This window comes from Protopterus annectens, chromosome 9.part0 (assembly GCF_019279795.1).
Source record: "Protopterus annectens isolate FY-2018-M chromosome 9.part0, PAN1.0, whole genome shotgun sequence".
Lineage (NCBI taxonomy): Eukaryota > Metazoa > Chordata > Ceratodontiformes > Protopteridae > Protopterus > Protopterus annectens.
The window spans coordinates 1417531320-1417549684 of NC_056743.1; the positions used below are offsets into that span (position 1 = coordinate 1417531320).

The 18365-nt window shown below is 41.3% G+C and overlaps 1 protein-coding gene across 1 annotated transcript in view; it reads right to left on the reverse strand.

Annotated features, from left to right (window-relative positions):
* Positions 1-18365, reverse strand: part of LMAN2L (lectin, mannose binding 2 like) — a 364835-nt gene that overhangs the window by 115447 nt on the left and 231023 nt on the right. The window contains exons 6-7 of the mRNA XM_044084378.1: positions 11750-11911; positions 11309-11423 (exon numbers count right to left, since the gene is read on the reverse strand). Coding sequence (XP_043940313.1) covers positions 11309-11423; positions 11750-11911 — 277 coding nt within the window. The remainder of the gene's footprint in view (positions 1-11308; positions 11424-11749; positions 11912-18365) is intronic.

The window sequence follows — 18365 nt, forward strand, 5'->3', positions numbered from 1 at the left end:
AATATTATATGCACAAAAATTGACATCTCTTTACCTGCACTACACAGTGGTCAAATATCAATAAAGTTGTGTTTGCCATTGTGCAAGCTTTAAGACAAAATCTTTCAATATTTTGTATGTAGCATGGTTTTGGAATTATTACTGCAAATATAAATAAGCAATATAGTAGGATGTAACTGTAGAAGCACTTGGAGGCATCACTCAGTTATAATAAGTTAAAAAGAAAGATGACTAATTACTTACGGGAAGAAAATAAGCCAAGAGTGGGATGGGAACAAATGGGGAACCCATTGGAGGAAGTGGGGGTTGTTAGCACCAGATCTACAGGATTACTATAATGCCACCCAATTAAAAACTATATACTTTCTGCAAAATCAAAACTACAACTCCAAATGGAAGGAGCTTTTGTTAGCTGAGAGCAACATGGGGTATAACAGGAATTTTCAAAATGCATGGGTTAGATTAGAACAAGAACATTAGAGTACAGGAGCATGGAAGGCAATGAGAACAATGGTAGAACAGACACTGAGAAGTAATCTGCAAAGTGGATAGGATTTTGAGATGAAGGTGATAGGGGTGGGTACATCCACTGCTGGAATACATACAAATATACTGGAGAACTGGTTAGACAGCGAGGAAAAAGTAATATACAAGCAGCAACTCAAGCAAAGTGACATAATAATACAATGGGAAGATGTGAAAGAGCAATATGGCGCAGAGGAATATAAATGGATACTCTTCAAGGACTACTGACTACATACAAGCAACACACAGACAGGATGATGAAACAAAGAATAGAAAGACCACACCTATTACAAATGTTAATAGAAGCAAAGCGAATAAAGATAAATTAATAACCAGACAAAACAATGAGCAGTGAGGGAAGAGAAGGGGAAAAGATCAGGTTATGAACTCACAACATGTAGGGAAAAAACCCTAGATACAACAGGACTACAAGATCATTGGCAGGACATATATTTGCTTCCAAAAAAGGTGACTAAGTCAAGAAAATTTTGGATAGAAATGCCCACATAAAAGTATTTTTATGCAACTAATAAGCTAAACCAGATGTACGCATGAATTGATAAAAGATGTTGGAGATGCAAGCAAAAACAAGTAGGGAACTGGAGCCACATTTCTGGGAAATGTGAAAAGGTGAGCAAATTTAGGGATGACATACAAGAGATAATAGGAAAAATATTAGGCAAGCTGGCCTGTGTGGAGGAAGAAGAGTACATATTAAACTACTGGAAGGCTAGATCACATAGTGATCAGACTACAACTAGGAGGTGGGAAACACAGGAGGCTCTGGAAGGAACACAAATAAAAATTTTGATGGGAACCCTAATGAAGCAAGAAAAAATCTAAGGAGCAGTACAGGTAGCAAGTACCATAAAAGAAAGTGGACAATGTGGGAAAAAAGACCACAGAGTACACAACCCTAGAAAAAAATACACAAATAGCAGACAGCGAGTCTTTATGAATGAAAAAGGAAGAAGGGAAATGAATGTAGAAAAAGGAACCATTAAGTAAAGAAGGAACAGCTGTCATATCAGTCAAACAGTATATGCAGCAAAGGACATATACACAGGAAAGTGAAGACACCATTTGTGGAACAAGTAATTAAAGTAACTATGTAAGAAATATGATGAATAACATGGTGGAAAAAATAATGTAAACTCACAATAGGAAAAAAAAAAGAAAACTTTGCTTATGCTTCGTTTAGTAATATAATAATGTGACTGCCTTAAACACCCTTTAATTTTATAAAAAAAAATCAAGTTTAGGATGAACAAGACTAAATGTAACAGCAAAAATCATATCTCTGCACATAAGTTATAACAGTTAAAAGGTGTGTAAGTTACAGATGTTCCTATACATCAAGTAGAGTTGTTTCACTACTACTACCAACAGTTTTTCACTATTACTACCACTGCTCCATAACTAGTTAGGAGTTCTGACACTTTGACTTAACTTTTCTATTCTGCTGAACCAAATCACCAATGGTTCTAGCCATCAACAATGAAGTAACCTGCTGTGAAGACTGGTAGAGAAGGGTGAAGGCTGCCAGCCTAGTCAAATAGAATTTGAAACATAATTCTGGCATTTGTAAATATAAATGTAAAATACAGGCTTGTGTCTTAAATGTAAAGAAATACTGTTTCAATAATGTGGAAACATTGCCATCTGCTTTTGTTCTTGGTCCTTTGAAATTAAAATTACTTTATGTCTATTCCCTTTGAAGTTAGAATTTGGAGTAGATGAGTCTGGAGTAAGCATCCTGCCTATTGTTTTAAGGCTAAAGTTAATGACCAGAATTTACATGTGGAATGTCCTTTATTGCTCTAAGTGAAAAATAATGTAAATGCAGTTAATATGTAGCCTGGGAACTCCAGGAAGGGTGAAAAAGATGATGTAATGTCTATCAGAACTGAAGTTTCAATTTAAACAGTGAGAACCAGAGATTGTTGAGCATTTCTGTCTTGATATCCATCTCATCAGCACTCTGCCTGTGTCTTAAGTAAGTTTTTTCAAAAGTATGTTTTCTTGCAGTAATAGCTAGGAAATTAGAAGAAAGACTAAGTGATTTTCTGTTATGTCAGAACTGTACTACTGAATTATTTCAAGTTTCTGTGTGATCTCTGAACCCTTGAATAGCACTGTGGTGTAGTAGTAGTATTGTCTTGTGTTTTTAGTATTTATTATTAAATATTTTTAAACCCTTCTCAACTGTGGCTGGTTTATGTAGAGATACGTTGCTCTCTAGAGTACATTGCATATTTAGAGTTTACTGTCTAAGTCACTCTTACAGCTTTTGTCCTGGGCTATACTACCAATTGAATAATAATATTGCACAGTAATAATTGGACACCCTTTTAAGGGCCTTTGGGTAGCTGATAATTATTAGCTGGTGGTGGCAGTAAATACTACTGTATAGTCCAGGTAAAGGGGCACAGCTGGAGAATCTGTGTCAGCCTTTCCCAGGAGTGTCTGTGAAGTTGTATAAATACTTATCTCAAAGTGTGTGTCAGCTACTTGGGCAGGGACACGAAGCACTGGTTGGACAGAAAGGGTGCTGGAGGTTAGCTTGCCAGCTAGGCTGAGATCTGGGCCCTACAGCTGTGCCAGTGGGGAGTCTGATTGGGGACCTGGAGAGCAAGGGAGCAACCAGCCCCAGACTGACTGTGATCACTGTGTGCACTTAAGGGAAATTGTACTTTACTGTGTGTATTTGTTATCCTTTCCTCTCATATGAGGTGCCCACTCTGGTGTTAGTGGTGAGAACTGAGGCTCCGTGATTGCTGGGCCAGGGTGCGGGCGTCACATGTGGTTTGCAGTGGTGGGATCAACTTCACATTTGTGGTGGCGCTGGATATCCACATCACATATTAATTAGTTGGCAAATACTAATTGGCTTGTAGTGGTGTGGGTAGAGTGAATCCTGTAGCTTATGTACAGTGATCTCTGAAGGTGATTTGTACTCTAAAACAGCCACACAGTGAATACTCAGAGTTCAGATCACAATTGTTTTATTTCTTTTGCTAGCTTAGTTAGTCAGGGTGAACAGGCAGCATGTCAACAGAGGAGTATGGAAAGCTGACAAGGAGACAGCTGGTGGAGATGTGCCGGGCTAGGGGACTGGTGCATGGAAGCCTGACTAAGGCAGACCTGACTGCAGCCTTGGTCAAAGCTGCATTAGAAAACAGCATCCAGGAGGACAATCAGACTGGCAGTGGAGATGCAATATCCTCGGAGAATGGACAGCTCAACCTTTCTGCAGTGGACTTAAACATGCAGCTGGAGCTAAAGAGACTTGAGTTGGAGTACAGGCGTTTCGAGATAGAAGCCGAAGAAAAGGAGCGTCAGAGGAGGCATTAGAGGGGAAATGTTGACTCTTCGCCAGAGTCATGGACGTAATCGGAAATGGAGTAACTGGACACCAGAAGCACAACAGGTCAGTAAATTTCTTCTGCAATTAAAAGAGGGGGATAATTTTGATAGTTTCATTTATATCTTTCAGTGGATATGCAAAGAGTATAGTGTTGACCAAAGGCTCTGGGTACGGTTCCTGACCCCCTTACTCCATGGTAAAGCTGTAAATGCATTGGCTAAAATGTCTGACATTGCATGTTTTGATTATACTGTTGTAAAAAGTCACTTCTTAAAATGTCTTAAGCCAACACCTGAAATGTATAGGAAAAAGTTTTGTGAGCGTAGACGCAAGGCAGATGAAAGTGTGTGTGAATATGTTGCTGAACTGAGCACTTATTTTCATAGCTGGGTGAGTGGATGTCAGGTCACCACTTTTGAAGGGCTGGCAGACCTTTTGGTGAGGGAACAAGCCCTTAGCACTTTGTCTGAGGAGATGAGGATCTGGTTAGCTGATAGACAATGTGCTACTTCAAATGAGATGGGGAAGAAGGGAGACCTATACCTGGCCAGCAGGGCAGCCCTGCACAGGAAGGGAACCCCCAGTACTGCTCATGGGTCTATAGGAACCCATGGTGGGCAGCACAGACTGCCCCAACAAAATCTACCAGTAGCAGGGGAAGCCACTAGTCCAGGTACACGTCCAGGAGCTAGGGCTAAATGTTTTGAATGCAACCAGTGGGGCCATGTGGCATACAGGTGTCCACGGAGGTGAGGGAGCCAGTAAGTGGGAAAGAATAAATGCCAATAGTAGGTTGTCTTGAGACAACAGGGGTATGGAACTACCATCCTGCAGATGTCCTGAGAGGGAAGGATTTGGATGAGGCAGTACTGTGTACTTATGCAGTTACACGCATTGAGGCTAGGAGACAAGCATATGGGTCTGGTAGCCTGGGGGAGACCCAGACAGACTGCACACTTGCAGCCAGGACTGGTGAGATTGTTACTTCACGGAGTGAGCTACGCTGTAGCAGTGAGACTGAAGGTGAGCCACAGCTGCTTGTGGGTACTGATGTTCCCTTGGACAGGGTAACTGCAAAGGTAGAGGTGAGTAGTAGTACCCAGGCTGAAAGTGAGGCACCACTGTCAGAGGATGCCAGACCTCCTGTGGAAGGGGAGCTGGGAAGGGTTACAAGGAGAGAGTTGAGACAGGCTCAGCTCTCAGACCCTACAATGCAAGGCCTGAGACAGGTAGCTAGGGAGGCTCCTGATTCTCAAGGAAAGGGGGAATCTGTACACTCGGACAAAGGGTTACTATACACAGAGTGGACCCCTGAGGGAGGGCTAGAAGGTGAGAGACTACAGCAGTTGGCAGTGCCTAGAGCCTACCGTCTGGTGCTTTTAGCCATAGCCCATGATATTCCCTTTGCAGGTTATATGGGCCTAAAACATACAAAGAGATATATTATGCAAAACTTCTATTGGCCTAAAATTTCCAGAGATGTAACAGGGTACTGCAACACCTGTGAGCAGTGCCGAAAGGTAAGCAAGGCAGGAGACAAGGTGAGAGCTCCTTTGATGCCTTTGACTATGATTGAGGAGCCGTTTCAGAGGGTAGCTATGGATATTGTGGGTCCTCTGAGTACCCCAAGTTCCAGAGGGAAAAAGTATATCCTAGTGGTAGTGGATTATGCTACACGATACCCTGAGGCAGTGGCTTTGTCCTCCATTGAGGCAGAGAAGGTGGCAAATGCTTTGCTAGAGATTTTCAGCAGGGTAGGTTTCCCAAAAGAAATACTGACTGACCAAGGTGCCAGTTTTATATCAGACCTGCTGGCTTGTCTATGAAATTCCTGTGGGGTGAAGCACATGAAGACCACCCCCTACCATCCCCAGACTAATGGTCTTGTTGAGAGGTTAAACTCTACAATCAAGTCCATACTACGGGCATTTGCAGATCAGTTTAAGAAGGAGTGGGACAAATATTTGCCCCATCTGTTGTTTGCTTACAGAGAGGTTCCGCAAGAATACACAAGTTTTTCACCATTTGAGTTGCTGTATGGGCATAGGGTGAGGGGACCTCTAGATTTAATTCAAGAGGCGTGGGAAGGTGAGTGTGAGTCTCACAAGGTGTCTGTTGTGGCATATGTCCTAAACCTCAGGACAAGGCTCAGGGAAATCATGGGCTTGGCCCAGGAGAACTTGGTAGAAGCCCAACAACAGAAAATGGTGTGGTATGACAGGAATGCTCATGGTAGAGAGTATGCTGTGGGGCAGCCGGTAATGGTCCTCATTCCTGTCAGACACAGCAAACTGCAAGCAGCTTGGGAGGGACCCTACAAGGTGGTAAGAAAGTTAAGTGATATTAACTACATGGTGGAACTGCTAGGCAGACGGCAGGGGCACAAATTGTACTATGTGAACATGATGAAACCTTACCATGACAGGGAGGCCCTTGTGCTGAGCATTTGCAGTGGATTGCAGGAGAAGTCTGAGGGAGATCTGGGGACTGATCTCCTCAGTGAGGCTCGGGCTGACACCTCAGTGGAAGGGGTAGCAATGTCCCAGAAGCAATCTCCTACCCAGGTTCTAGAAATCCTAGCAGTGTTGCAGGAATTTGTGGACATGTTCATTGGGAAACAAGGGTGCACCCAGCTAGTGCAGCACCAGGTGGATACAGGACCCCAAAGGCCTATTAGGCAGGCCCCTTACAGGGTGCCTGACAGAGTCAGACAGACTCTGAGGGAGGAGGTACAGGAGATGTTGGAACTAGGGGTTGATTCAAGAGTCCAATAGTTCCTGGACCTCCCCAGTGGTGCTGGTGTGAAAGAAGGATGGCAGCACCAGGTTCTGTGTGGACTACAGGAAATTAAATAGTCTCTCACAGTCGGATGCTTACCCCGTGCCTAGGACAAATGAGGCCCTAGAGCAGCTGGGTGGGGCTAAGTATCTTACAACCATTGATCTTACTAAGGGTTACTGGCAGGTGCAGCCCTTGACTCTCAGTGCTAGAGAGAAGTCAGCCTTTGTGACTCCTTTTGGCTTGTATGAGTTCACAAAGACGCCCTTTGGGATGAAGAATGCCGCAGTGACTTTCCAGAGGTTGCAAGATAATATCCTAGCAGGAGGGTTTGCCCTTGCTTACCTAGATGATATTGTCATCTGCAGCCATTCCTGGCCAGTGCACCTTCAATATGTCAGGGAGATGCTGGGCAGACTACAGAGGGCATAGTTACCATTAAGCCAACCAAATATCAGGTGGGTATGGCAGAGGTCTCCTACCTAGGACATAGAGTGGGGAGTGGTAAGATAAGGCCAGAACCTGCCAAAGTGGAAGCCATTCAGGCATGGTCTGCACTTGTTTCCAAAAAGCAGGTGTGGGCATTCTTAGGAACAGCAGGGTACTACAGAACGTCCATCCCCAGTTATAGTACCATAGCTGCTACCCTCACAGACCTCACAAGGAAGAACAAACCAGATAAGGTAATGTGGACCCCAGCATGTGAGCAGGCATTCCAGAAGCTTAAAGAAGTTTTGGGAGGACCCAGTCCTCCAGTTAGCCAGTCCAGATAACAGCAAAGAATTTGTTGTGCAGGTGGATGTTTTGAACCTTGGATTGGGGGCTGTACTTAGCCAGATTTCTTCAGAAGGGGGAGAGCACCCAGTGGTTTATCTCAGTTGTAGGCTCTAACCCAGGGAGGAATGCTATGCAGCTGTAGAAAAGGAATGTCTAACCATAGTGTGGGCACTGCAGAAACTTCAGCCTTATCTGTATGGAAGAAAATTCACTGTAATGACAGATCACAACCCTTTAATACGGTTAAACAGAGCCAGCCACAAAATACCAAGTTGCTAAGATGGAGCCTGGGGTTGCAAGCATATATGTCACTGCGGCACTGCAGTGGGATTAGCAATGCCAATGCAGCTAGACTCTCAAGACGGGGAATGGGGTGAGGTATACTCAGATAAACCTAACCCTCTCAAGCGGCGTTTATCAAGGGTCACGTGAAAAACTAGTTTGAGTTCTCTGGGGGGGGGGTATGAAGACTACTAGAGAAGGGTGAAGGCTGTCAGCCTAGTCAAACAGAATTTGATACATAATTCTGGCATTTGTAAATATAAATATAAAATACAGTCTTGCGTCTTAAATGTAAAGAAATGCTGTTTCAACAATGTGGCAACATTGCCATCTGCTGTAAGGAAAACTAAGTCAAGCATTTGTTATTGGTCATTTGAAATTAAAATTACTTTATGTCTATTCCCTTTGAAGTTAGAATTTGGAGTCGATGAGTCTGGAGTAAGCATCCTGCTTACTGTTTTAAGGCTAAAGTTAATGACCAGAATTTACATGTGGAATGTCCTTTATTAAGTGTAAAATAATGTAAATGCAGTTAATGTGTAGCCTGGGAACTCCAGGAAGGGTGAAAAAGATGATGTAATGTTTATTAGGACTAGAGTTTCAATTTAAACAGTGAGAACCAGAGATTGCTGAGCATTTTTGTCTTGATATCCATCTCATCAGCACTTTGTCTGTGTCTTTAGTAAGTTATTTCAGAAGTATGCTTTCTTTTAGCAATAGCTAGGAAATTAGAAGAAAGTTAGACTAAGCATTTTTCTGTTATGTCAGAACTGTACTACTGAATTATTTTAAGCTCCTGTGTGATCTCTGAACTCTTGAATAGCACTGTGATGTAGTAGTATTGTCTTGTGTTTTTAGTATTTATTATTAAATATTTTAAACCCTTCTCAGCTGTGAATGGTTTATGTAGATGTAAGTTAATCTCTAGAGTGCATTGCATATTTATAGAGTTTACTGTCTAAGTCACTCCTATAGCTTTAGCTCTGGACTATACTACAATTGGATAATAATATTGCACAGTAATAATTGGACACCCTTTTAAGGGCCTTTGGGTAGCTGATAATTATTAGCTAGTGGTGGCAATAATTACTACTGTATAGTCTGGGTAAAGGGGCACAGCTGGAGAATCTGTGTCAGCCTTTCCCTGGAGTGTCTGTGAAGTTGTATAAATACTTATCTCAAAGTGCGTGTGTGTGTTAGTTTCTTGGGCAGGGACATGAAGCACTGGTTGGACAGATAGGGTACTGGAGGTTAGCTTGCCAGCTAGGCTGAGATCTGGACCCTATAGCTGTGCCAGTGGGGAGTCTTATTGGGGACCTGGAGAGCAAGAGAGCAACCAACCCCAGACTGACTGTGATCTCTATGTGCACTTAAGGGAAATTGTACTTTACTGTGTGTATTTGTTATCCTTTCCCCTCATATGAGGTGCCCACTCTGGTGTTAAGTGATGAGGATTGAGGCTTCTTGATTGCTGGGCCAGGGCGCGGACATCACACCTGCATTACTTTTCTTTGTGCCTATCACCTTTTCTCAAATTGGCACTGTTCTTAAAACCTACATGAGCTTACCTAAATATCATTTTAGTCTACACTTGTGCTTAGTTTTACTTACAGCAGTATGCATGTGCACATTCTTTTACATCTTGTAAACTGCTGTGCAGAGCAGTTAAGTAACATTCCTTGGCATATGACTTCTTGAAGCCTTACATTTTATGCATTTTTTTATACTGATGTTCTAATATTTTTTGAATTTTGATTAATCACATTTGTGCGCAACCATTATGGAGATTTATCTCACATGGCCTTCTCTGCAAAATGGCTTTGCTTAGAAAGCTCAAAACTGGTCAATAAAATGGAATAAATAAAAGAATAAATGGATGAGAAAAAAATCCCACAATTAAACAAACAACCTAAACCATTGCAAAAGTATGCATCAACATACTTCAGAGTTGGTTTCTAACTATCTGGTAGCTATGTGTTTGAATAACAAAACTTGTACTACTTTCAGAAAATGACAAAATCCAGACAGACAATACATCTAAGAAAACTACAAAACAGATATTCATCTGATCAAATTAAAGCAGCCTTTTCAAACCAGAGCAGACACAAAAAGCATAACATAATTCTTGCTTCCTGTATAAGGGTGGTCCCCTCCTACCACTCACAACGTCAAACAGTCAATGACGATCATGCAAGGATAAGAAATAAGTAAATTTCTGATGCAGCAAGCTCTGGTGAAAGAAAGGTCATCTTTCTGTCCCTTCAAAACAGTTTTCTCTTCAACTGTGGCAAATGAAGTTCATAGAAATGAGAATCAAAGAGGACATCTGGCCTATCTAGTGTTTGAGCAATTAGTGCTTGAACATAGAAAACAGAGTCAACCACACTACTACCTTAAAAATGCTGTGTATAATGTGGTTCTATACCCAAGACAAATATCTTGGAGGGATCTTATGACAGATAAAGACCCAATGAAAACAAAAGAACCAGTGAATTTTCTCCTAGCTTGTGGGAAGTGTTATGGTAAGTGGATATGCAGGAAGCTTTACTGACTGAAAACATGGGCAAACATGGACATAATGCAACAAACGAGACAACCACTATCAGTCAAGCTAATAAATGTACCATTTTGGAAATATTTTATAATTCAATCTACCGAACTACAAGGAAGACAAATTGCAGTCTGACTAGGTGTTCAGCTGAAACCAGAATGCAACATGTAAACAAATTACCACCATACTGCATTTTTCAGTAGCAAAATTCACTAGCAAATGCGCCTCCTGTAAAACCAAAAGGTAAAGTAGCATCTTACATTATGACAGGGCCATGTTCTGACCCTGTCTGCTCATACTAATCCTTAGTACACTGCTGAATTAAACGCTTGTATGAATCAAATGTCACCACAGTACAGCAAACTACATTCATCTGGCCTTATACTTCCTGTGACCATCAAGTCCACATCCATTATAGGCCCATTTATTCTTCTCAGCACTTCCAAGCATCCTAGGACACTAGGAGATAAAGTATCAGTTGGAAGTCATGACCATCATTCAGCAGTGCTTTTCAGATTTTTTTTAAGGGCCTTCCCCACCCCACTCCACCAGGCCCTGTAACAGCACATACTTCTGTACACCCATGATTCCCAGCATGAGTGCTTCTACACTCCTGCACGCAGTCACACCTCCTCAAGTCCCAAGTTTAAGAGCTGCAGCACAGGTGTCTTCACCCTGGCAGAACTCTTCTAACAGGAGTCTAACAAACCTCTCCACCAGAAAGACTGGCATTAGCTGGTCACTCCAAATCTACACCCAACCAGCTCTTCCACTGCCTAGAAAATCCTGTAAGGCTGGGTTTTAGTCAAGGCTAAAATCTGTAAGCTGTGATTCCAGCGTATGTGCATATCAAATGTTAACATACAAGTTGTGTGAATCATAAACCAATAGCATCCAGAAATTAAGTCCTAATTAATACAACACAATATGCTGTAACTTGCATAACTAATGAAGTTCCATACTGAAAACTGGTATACATATCTCAAGAACACCAAACGGTCTTTAGTAAAACATATGACAAAGATCACCTGACAAGTCTCCAGTGAGTGCAGAAACTCCAAAGTAAAAGCCTTGAGGAAGCCGAACTCCGGCAACATCAACACAGTCCTTCCATTCATTTTTTCCTTCTATGTCCATCATTATCTACAGTAAGCAAAGATTATTTTGTGTATGAGTAAGGTGTTAAACAGAATTTTATTGTTTTTCATGTTTAAACAACCATTTTATTCAGTGTGAAATTAAAGCACTTGCTTTGCATCAGCAAACATTACACAACAGCAGAATAGCACACACTTTTCTGCTACAATACCTTAAAATAGGATCCCAGAATACAATGCAACTAAACTGCTAGTAATTTTCCCACCACTTTCAATTTACATGTGGATTCTGCTAGTTTCATAACTCTGATATGAGAATATTTAGTACTTTATGATTAAGATGAACATGATGAGAATATATAAAATACCCACCGTCAATCGACTTTTAACATAACGTATCACCAAGAAAGTGTCATGTTTCACATTGCGGATAGAAGCAGAACAGCCAGCAAGTTCAGAAGGCCTCCCATCATTATCATGGTCATACGACAATGAGCCATTATTTATCATGGCTGAAATGTAGGGAAACACACGCTGGGAATAAAACAGGACAAAGTACGATACAGAATTAGAACTTTATCACAAACTTACATATGGACACACTAAAAACAATACAGAATGAGGCATGCAGTGTCAGAGAAACTCCATGCAGAGAGGTCACTTGAAACCAGAATCTGGGATGCATTAACGAATAACCCAAAAGACATACAGCACTGCCAGAAAAAATCATACTCAACGGTAAGAATGTAGGTGGATCTGTCTCTTAAAAATCCATTTCAGTAATTAACAATGTAAACCTCATACCAACCAATTCTAAACATTCAAAAATACCAAAATAGATAAAAAATGTCAGCCTGGCTCAAAGTATTCTCCTTACTAGAATATTACAGGTGAACTAAATTGGCATGCACTACCACCCAATTTCTAGTCATTAACATTTTTTTCTGTCTACATTATGCATTTCTGAACTCTACTGGTATTTTGGTTCCATCGATTTTACATCCAAAATCCAGAAAAATCAAACCTAATCTGCAAAACCAAGTACAATCCTTTAGATTCTCCTCCTAATTATGCTTCATGGTCAACTGTTCTTGACTACTTTCGAAAAAAAAAATACTTCCATTCTACATTGTGTTTTTTTGCTTTGAGATTGAAAAGTTCAGATACAATTGTCTCAAAGGTACACTTATAAATCATTCACATAATTTTATTTTAAAAGTTTTTTTGGTATAGATGTCATATCTTTTCATCATGACTTCTCCTGGACTATCTCCACTTTGTTATGCTCTTTCATATATGTGTCTATGACAAACAAATATGTACTAAGATTTTCCCTTTTGCTGTATAAATACGTCATCCACTTCTTTATACCTATAAAACACCATCATGCAGCCTGGCAACCAGGTGTGTCTATCTAGTACCATGTCATACTGTAAGGGTACTTTTTAAAACTAGATGCAAGTACTCTCTGATCCCAATCCTACTGGCAAAGTGGACACTAGGCACCCAAAAAACCTGTAGCTGTGGGGGGCCTCAGACACAAGTTATGGTTGGAGTGGGTCTGAGAAAAGAAACACTTCTGAAATGGATTTTACATTTTTTTCATTTAACATTTTAGATTATGGCACCTGCCACCTGATGAGACAAAGAACATTAAACATAATCAAATTATCTGCACTGTGAATCAGACAGTAAAGATCCAACACCCGGTTTAACAGGTATGAAATAGCCTTTTTTCCAAGAGCTTGTATGAAAGACTCAGCACAACTAATTATCTACAGAAAAAAAGGAGCAAACATTTCAGTATTCAAACTAAACATAGACTTGCAAACAGCGCTTTCCTAACTGGCAACTACACCTCTGTCCAGCCTCAAAGCATACATCACATTTGTTAAATGTTACACCAATGTTTTGGAGAGAGGGTTCTCGGTAAAGAGGCTGTCAAGCATGACTTCCTTTTAGATCTTTCACAAAGGAACCCATCATGTGGGCTATGTTTAGGACCAACTGGTGTGAAAGGTAAAGCTGCTTATTATATTTTCCATAGGGATTCTTTTACTCAAACAGAAAAATGTTCTTTTTTATACTTTAACATGTACAAAAATATCTGCTTATCAGAGAATCATTATGCTGATATCAAGTTGCAATCTGTGCTAATAGACCTTTAATGTCCCAACACTTCCAGAAATCTAACATCATACTTTGGGTGTATAAATCTTACCTAGGACGCATTATAGCTACAATGTAAAACAGTACATATATAAACCCGCTACAATTTTATTCATTTATTTTTTAAATGTTATATGCATTATTTAAAGATTGTGAGCATACCTTACAACTGCTATGACTCATATATAGTGCACTGTGTAATGATTTTGGCCATTAAATTTATCCTTCCTCCTCCTAGGTTTATGGACTTTCCAAATAGAGTTAAACTTGTTTATGGATGCACACCTTTTTTAATGAATTAAGCTTATACAAAGACTACCTAGTACCTATCAAGGGTCTCGTGTATAAAGACCTATTGTGAAAAATGAGACAAAAAGTGTTCCTCTTTCTGAGTCGTTGCTACGATGTTAAAGACCAGTGCTTTGACTTTAATTCTCAGAGGTTGACAGCCTATGATTGTGTGATTATAAAATGTTGCAGGAGAGTTGAGTCAAAGTCCCTAAGATTAATGTTTGTCAGTGTCATGGTGATGGTGTGAGTACAGCAGCCTGCTCTGCAGTGATCAACATGCATTTACAAGACATCTGAACTGATGGTAACTGTAGCAAATGCATAAGCATTTTTAGTGGTGTTCGTTTGCAGGAGCTAAATGAGCAGCATTTAGTACCGCAAGCCAACCCGGCAGCCACAGCTAATAGTACAACGTAGAATGCGAGTGTGATGAGTGAGGACTGACAAATCCTAGTTTTAAAGATAGCAAACTATGAATGCTATTTACAAGATATGCAATACTGATCAGCAATAGGGCAGAATATATTAAGTTTAGATGTGGAATGAATGCAATGCTGTGTTCAGATGGGTCTCACATGTTTTTCCCTTCTTGTTCACCTATTCAGCATGAATAGGACACTTTAATATTGGCGCACTAGACATCAAGTACAAAAAAAAAAAAAAACATGTTGGGATGCTAGTCTGTGAATGAAAACGGATCTTTTGCCAAGTTACCCGTGTCAGAGCAGCAGCATGACAAGGGTTGTGCTACCTTGACCTGTTGGTAGACAGTGCATTTCCAGGCCTGTACATTCACAGTTAAGGCAATTAACATGCACACTTGTAGAAATTTTGGAAAACTAGCAATAATTAGTCCTGTTTAGTAAGCTGCAGGCCTGATCCAGATAAGATTTATTTGTATAGCAATGGATAACAAACCAATGCTATGACTTAGTCAACCTGGTGGTGGAGAGACAGAAAGTCCTGAATAAGACCTATGTAACACAAGTTTGATTCACAGTTCTAGTAACTTATGGTGCTGGCAGGAAGGAAGGGTGGTACTTATTTTGGGACAGAGGGAGGGAGGTGGTTTCCTGGCTGGCTTTGCCTGCCACTTCAATGGTGTGAAGTGAAAGTCTCATGAACACCAACAGCAGGAGCTGGCCCAAAGGGTCATGCACTATGTCTGCCTGATTACAACAGCTCCCATCACGTCTTCCGGAGCACACATGCAGTGATGTGGTTTAGCATTAGGCAGTCCCTGCAGTGATGCAGGCGTATACATCACCACCTAGAGGAGGGGTTAAATTCAAAACTGAAAAAGGTTCTCCACTTTTAGGATGTTGGTGAGAGCACAAGCACATCCAGTTGTCTGTCTAGATGATAGTGCCCCCTTCTCTGTGCAGGCTCCTGCCCTGATGGACCTGTAGGATGATCCCACAATGCCAGGAAAACAAATAGGCCTGTGTATGAGTGGGAAGGTTTGGCAGATGGCAGGAAGAGTGGAGAAAAAAAGATATACAAAAAAAATACAAAAAAAAAAAATCAGTGTTATGATTAGTATGGGCAGTCATTAGGTAAGACTAATATTAAGAAACCCTCCAAATGCCATTTTTATTTTAAGTGTGAATGTAGTATGTGTAGTAAGAATAAATGAAATCAGGTAAAGGACTGACTTGGACAAGAATGAAAAGAACAGATATTGAAAATGAAATAATCCAATCAGAATGCAAAACCTTGGGAAAATGTCTGGCAGCAGAAAAGTGCTTAAATCATACAGTTTCTCAAATACTGAATACTGAAACATCCAGAATGGATATTGGCCATCTCTTCCTGGGTCCCTTGAAAAAGGACATGTGTTTAAAGGTTACCAAATGTATAAAAAAGGTTACTCAAGAGCTACCCTCACATCAGTTTCTGTAGACACTGAGCTTACTCTGAAACCTGGCACACCTGGACAAAAAAGAATCTTGTTAGATGTTAAGGTTTTGTTAATCTGTGAGCTCAGTACAACCTTTGATTTCCCTGCCGTCAAGTTCTGCAAATACTCACTGCTGGATGACATTGTGGTGAGGCAGACAAGTTTTTGAGTGAACCAATGTTTGAATGGATTTATATCTTTAAGGAATGGAAGCAGTTTATTACAAAGAGAAAATGCACTAAACAATTTCACTACAAGGCTTTAGACGAGGGGAAAGGATGTCCACACAGCCTACCTAGACCTCGCAAAAGCTTTCAACATCATTCCCCATTCTGGTTTTATAGACAAGCTCACCAGCCTGAACATAAACCCCTACGTCACGAGATGGGTTGCCAATTGGCTCATGAATAGAACACACACGGTGAGAGTTGCAGGCTCTAGGTCCGACTCTAAACCAGTTACAGGTGGTGTCCCCCAGGGCTCAGTCCTAGGACCCCTCCCTGTTCGGTATATACTTCTCAGAGGTACAGGCAAGCACAGGACGATTATGGCTGACCAAGTTTGCAGATGACTGCAAACTGGGGGCCATAACTGGCTCTCCAGCTGATACAGACATCCTCCAGAAGGGTCTTACTGAGACGGATACCTGGTGTCAAAATCATGGCCTCAAGCTAAATGCCAAAAAGTGCATAGTCATCCCCTTTGGAAAAAACAAAGTACCCGTGAACTACCACATACGTGGTAGTCCCCTAAATACAGAAAATGTAATAAGGGATCTGGGGACTCAAGTAGATAGTAATCTCTCCTTTGATAATCATATTTCTGAGGTGGTTAAAAATCCTTCTGTGTGGCCACCTAATCACAAAAGGTTTGCATCTAGAACAAAAGAGGTTATTGTGCTCCTCTACTTGTCACTCATCAGACCCATCATAGAGTACAATGCCCCATTTGGGATGTACCTTACGAGACACCTGCAGCAACAGCTGGAAAGACCAGATAAGTACATCACCGAGAGGATTACTGGCCTCAAACATATGCCCTATGCAGCCCGACTGAAGAAACTCCAGCTGTACTTGGTTGCATACCGCTTACTCAGAGCTGATCTATGCCTGACATACAAGGCCATGTCCAACCCAGAATTGACGGAGATGCTCCACCTAATGAAAAACAAATCCCCAAGAGCCACACGCTCTAGGGATCTAAACCTCACCACAACAACAAATAGGACAAGCTGGCGGGATAGATTCCTGTCCCAGAGACTCCCCATGCTTTGGAACATGATTCCAATCACATTAGGCAGAGCCCCTCACTAGCCCTCTTCAAGAGAAACCTTGACGAGTGGATGGGAAACAGAAAATTTACCCCGGGGATCACTGCAGTGGCTCTGCTGGACTGAATCACAGGGAACTAATGGCTCTGCTGGACTGAGGCACAGGGAACTAATCTAAGGGGGCAGCGAAAGCCAACACATTCTGGCTAGGCTTATAGATGCCCTTAGGCAGATATCCTAGTACTTACCTATGAACCTAAATGCAGTAATCAAATAAGAAAGGTGATTTTGTTTTCAGATTTGTTTGTTTTTTAATGCCAACTCATTTTATGTAAGGACTTAAATGACTCAGGCTGTAAGGAAGATTGGAGGGATACTGAGAAGAAATGTCACCAGAAGAAAATAAGACATTATCATCCCTCTATGCAGACAGTTTTTAAGACCCAAGCTAGAGTACTACATGCAGTTCTTCAGATATCATCATAAAGACAGATGAAAAATAGGCAGTTTAAATAAGGGCCACAAAAATGGCACACACACTACATCAGATGCCAAAGAGATAATAGAACAGTTTAATCTGTATATTCATTCAACCATTTCCAAAACAGCTTACACTCATAAGAACTTCAGTGGCAGCAAACTGAGCAGGAAAAACCAGACTTCTGTATTCTGAATCAACAGTCACCGTCTTTATTCAGAAGGATCCCCAGGCATTCCTATGACATCTGAGAGCTATCTCCCTGGTATATCCTGGACCTGCACACTATGGACTGTGTTTTGAACAGTTGTTATGAGAGGCAACCAGGGGGCATCCTCACTAGACACCCAAACCATTTAAATGTAGAACAAGAACTCTAGTAAGAGATCCTTGTGGACAGCCAAGCTCCTCACTCTGTCATGGAGAATGAACCCAGCAACTACGAAAAAGAACTAATTTCTCCTAGTTATATCCATGATCCCATCCCTTCTGTTACTATCCAAAGCAGGTGGCCATAGATAACATCACGGATGCAACTGAGAGTTTTGTCCTAGGACTCAGCACCTGTTTCACCACTGTAACATGGTACAATGCCTGCAGTACTGTTGCCAGTGCAGCCACCTCCTGGTCAACCACCGAATCCCCTCTACCATCACTTTTGAAGAAGATCCCCCCAAGATACTTGAACACCTCCACATGAAGTGGCTGTCCCCCCATGTCTTGAGACAGTAATCCACTCTCTTCCAGGAAAGAATCATGACCTCTGATTTTGAGGCACTAATTCTCATCCTAGCCACTTAACACTCAGTAGTGAATCTCTTCAGTTGTTGTTCTTTTTGCTTTTCCCGGTTAGGGGTCGCCACAGTGGAACTCCGGCCCA